General features: G+C 40.5%; 1 protein-coding gene across 1 annotated transcript in view; it reads right to left on the minus strand.

Moving 5' to 3' along the window:
* LOC113828683 (venom protease) overlaps window positions 1-4,251 on the minus strand; it is a 6,922-nt gene continuing 2,671 nt past the window's right edge. Inside the window, exons 5-10 of the mRNA XM_027381689.2 lie at window positions 4,081-4,189; window positions 3,742-3,881; window positions 3,046-3,203; window positions 1,358-1,453; window positions 635-783; window positions 1-285 (exon numbers count right to left, since the gene is read on the minus strand). Of these exons, the coding sequence (XP_027237490.2) occupies window positions 124-285; window positions 635-783; window positions 1,358-1,453; window positions 3,046-3,203; window positions 3,742-3,881; window positions 4,081-4,189 (814 nt within the window). The 3' untranslated portion in view covers window positions 1-123. The remainder of the gene's footprint in view (window positions 286-634; window positions 784-1,357; window positions 1,454-3,045; window positions 3,204-3,741; window positions 3,882-4,080; window positions 4,190-4,251) is intronic.

Consider the following 4,251-nt stretch of genomic DNA (forward strand, 5'->3'; position numbering starts at 1 on the left):
TGAATAATCAGAAAAGAAATTTATTTATGAAGCCCCTCCCCCCCTCAAATTCCAGGTTCTAAAATCTGCTTAAGTTCAGCAACAGAAGAGCCAACAAGAACCACCGCTGCGTCAGAGAGGTTCTCACTCTATGTTGTTCTTGATCCAACGGAGGTAGGCGCCCACTCGTGTGTAGACGACCGGGAATTCTGTGTTTCCGCACCCGACGCCGAGGGAGACCGTGCCGACGACGTAGAACCTGCGAGTGTTGACGTCGAAGTAGTTGAGGGGCCCGCCGCCGTCACCCTAAGGGGAGAAAAGACCTGCTGAATAAGCTTGGGAAGAACATTTAACACGTTATGTAGCGGTGTAACGCACATTTATACACGTGTCTATGTTTGAGAAATGTATGTGTGTATTTGCATGCATGGAAAAAAAGATAGAAAGGTACATAGTGTAATATTAGAAGGGTCACACTGGTCATCAAAGTTAGGGTCGACACAGCAGCTTACCAAGACCCAAATTGCGCTGTAATAAACAGGTAATTCCATGAGGTTCCGCGCATCATGGAAATCCACCAACTAGAACTCTTTTATCTCGAATATGTGATGAATATCAGCCTACATCACTTAAAAAGAGACAACAAACCACTTACGCCACAGAAGGCTTCTGTTGCGCTGCTTGCACACATCTGCGAGTCTGTGAGGGTGAATTTGGTTCCCAGGCGGTCAAACGTGGACTGACACGTGCCCAGATCGACCACGGAAAGCACTATTGAAATTGGTACTTTCGATGCCTCGCCATCTGTTAAATGTGAAAAAGAAAAATAGGCACATTTCCTTTATCCAAGATCTTTAACTCTATATATTATATACTGTGGACTATTCTATATATTCATCTATATGTATAGATATCTGTATATCTATTTTTCTTGTATCCATATCTTTCTACGTCTTTTTGCGTCTTTCTGTCTGTCTCTCTCTCTCTCTCACTGTGTGCGTGTGTGTGTGTGTGTATAATTTACAAATGTATATTTATACACATTACTGTCGCCAGTATACTATACTCACGAGTCTTGTTCTGTTCTCTGATGGTACTGGATGGGTTCGAGATATACCTATACATTAATCTATTTCAACATTGATCTGCGTCGTTTTATTATATCTATGTATGCATATGCATATACATCCATGTTCTGTATGTGTATGAGGTTTTAGCTAGGTATGGCATTAAGGTCATTATATGTACAAGAGGTATATGGAGAGCTTTTTTGTGCAGCAAATACACAATTATGTGTATAGTATCTAGAAAATGAATTTCCTAGAATCTTGCGTTCGCCTTCCTTCCTCCTCCGCCAGCTCCCGCCATTGTGACTCACCGAGGGCAGTGCGGCCGTAGCCAACAACAACAAGACGTTGTTTCAGAAATTCCTCGCTCCGGTAGTTGAAAGGAAGGCAAACCGGCCGAATGAAGTCTGTCGATGGATAACACGTTAATGGGTATCGTGGGAAGTGGGGTGAAACAACAGTAACATCATTATTCAATTACGAGAATAAAACATTTGCAGCCACATGGCCTTCCAGATGTCTGTCTGTCTGTCTGTCTCTCTCTCTCTCTCTCTCTCTCTCTCTCTCTCTCTCTCTCTCTCTCTCTCTCTCTCTCTCTCTCTCTCTCTCTCTCTCTCTCTCTCTCTCTCTCTCTCTCTCTCTCTTTTACATTTTTTTGTGCTTTGAATATGCATCTATCCTTTAAATCAGTAAAACAGCACTCTCAGTTAATATTTATAACAAGTTTATTATAGTTATATCATCCGTAAAATGCAATGCGTTAATTACTATTCATACATAACTAGAAACATGAACATAAAAAGAGAAACTAAAGACAGGTAAGTAAATGTTGATGATGATGATGATAATGATGATGATGGTGGTAGTGGTGATGGTGATGATGGTCGTGGTGGTGGTGATGGTGATGATGATGGTGGTGGCGGTGATGATGATGATGGTGGTGGTGATGATGGTTGTGGTGGTGGTGATGATGATGGTGGTGATGGCGGTGATGGTGATGATGGTGGTGGTGATGGTGATGATGATGGTGGCGTTGATGGTGGTGGTGGTGATGGTGATGATGGTGGTGATGGAGATGATGGTGGTGGTGATGATGATGGTCGTGGTGGTGATGGTGATGATGATGGTGGTGGTGACTGATGATGGTGATGATGACGGTGGTGGTGGTGATGGTGATGATGATGGTGGTGATGTATAATCGAATAGAAATCAAGAAAAAAAGGAAAATCAGTTGCCTCCACCCCCCCCCCCCGCCCTACCCTGCTGAAGCAACTCCTTAAGCTCATATATGATGAAAATAAGTGTATAGGTTAAGAAGCAAAGAAATAGATATGCAGTGATAGACAAGTGTTGGCATACTGATAAAATATGGAAGAAATTGGAAGTGTGACAACTAGAGAGGGAGAGATTAGTATATAGACAAATATATAAGCAAATATGGTTATATATAGATAGTTTTAAAAACAGATGGAGAAAGCCAGACATAGCAGCTTATTCTTTACAGGTCGATAAACTAAAAGGATTAAAATACTATAAATGCAGTAATTCTATTCACAATTATCAATTCCTAAATAAGAGAAATCATTATACGTATATGTATAATATAATATTTCTCGGTCGAAATATGTGAAAAGTCGTCCAAAGCTAATTATCCATTTTGGGAAATAGCAATTACACAAAGAACAATAACACAGAGGAAGCAAAATAACTGGTTTATTATTGATTAAATGGAATGATTGATATATACTGTCAATGCCATGGCCTTGCACAAGAACTTCGATGCGGTGTTTTGGCTTTGGTGCTTACGACCTAAAATATGGCTGAAAGACAGACATATACACAGACACATACATAGCAGCAGAGATATAAAAAAAAAATCTAATAAATGTAAGCTTAAATCAACACTTAAATGGATAGACAGACATGCATCAAGGTAAGAAGTCAGGCAGACGAAATAAGCAAACAGACAGAAAGACAATTCCAAATATCACAAACTCACCATTGAATTCAACGTCCCTTTCCAGAGTCAAGATGGATATGTCGTCTCTGTGAGTCGTTGTACTATACCCCGGGTTAGTGTGGTTCACGACGACCAGATCGACGTGAGAAGCCTCGTCCGTGCGGCTCAGGTCGAAGTCACCGAGACGAACGTAGTACCTGAAGAAAAGATAATGACGATCGAAATAAACGTATATTCGTTCATTTCCTTAGTACAGCGTGACTCAAACTCGCAATTATATCAATTCATAAACGGAAAAATGAACATGAAGTCGACTCCCTTTTTTAAATCTTATATTCAAAATATACTAGTATCCTGTTGCTCAGCCTGTGACTCCAGCACTGTTCTTTGTTTGCATTGTTGCAGGGTAATAGATATAGATATTGTTTTAATATGTAAGTATATGCGGTTATTATGAGAGAGACAAGCAAGTAGACAGTGATTAATAAAGCGACAGGGAAGTAGATAAGATGGACAGATAGTTATTGGGTACATGGCTGCCAAATGCCTGCGATGTGAGTAAAATAACGAAGCAGGTGCAATCTTTCTTCAAGTAGGAAAATTTGGTGTTTAATCGTTGGAAAATTAGCCGCTTATTTATAGGAACAGATGCGGAAAATAAATGGAATTATAAAAAAAGGAAGAGTACAGAAATCGAGGCAATAGCATAACAGGAAAATAAAAAGAATTCCTCACGGGCTTATACCACTCTCTCCAGATAAGCAATGAGCTCCTGTGAGAACATGGCGACGTGTGATGAGGGATCCGCCACAAATTGTAAGAAAGGTGTTTTCGAAAGGTTTTCCAATGGCAGCAAACCACGGCCATGCGCCACGCTGTTGGATGGAATATGCACGCATCATTAATCCCAGTAATGATAGTAATGTTACATAATGAAGATGTAAATAGAATATTATAATTTACTCTACCTAATGTAAACGAGTGTTGAATCTCAACAAATATATGATATGATATACCGTGATACCCTTTAATAAGCTGGACTACAATATCACCCTTGGGCACGTAGAGACTTACCCTCCTAAGATCGTTCTGAGGACCAGTAGGCTCAGAGAAGCCGCACTCTTCCTCGGTTGGAATGAGAGGCTTCGAAGGGCAGCATCTCGAGACGTAGTGCAGCAACTGCCTGTAAGCATCCGGACTCCATTGTGAAAAGGCTGGGTGATTACTGAATTACCAAATAATAAC

The sequence above is a fragment of the Penaeus vannamei genome, chromosome 8 (assembly GCF_042767895.1).
Source record: "Penaeus vannamei isolate JL-2024 chromosome 8, ASM4276789v1, whole genome shotgun sequence".
NCBI lineage: Eukaryota > Metazoa > Arthropoda > Malacostraca > Decapoda > Penaeidae > Penaeus > Penaeus vannamei.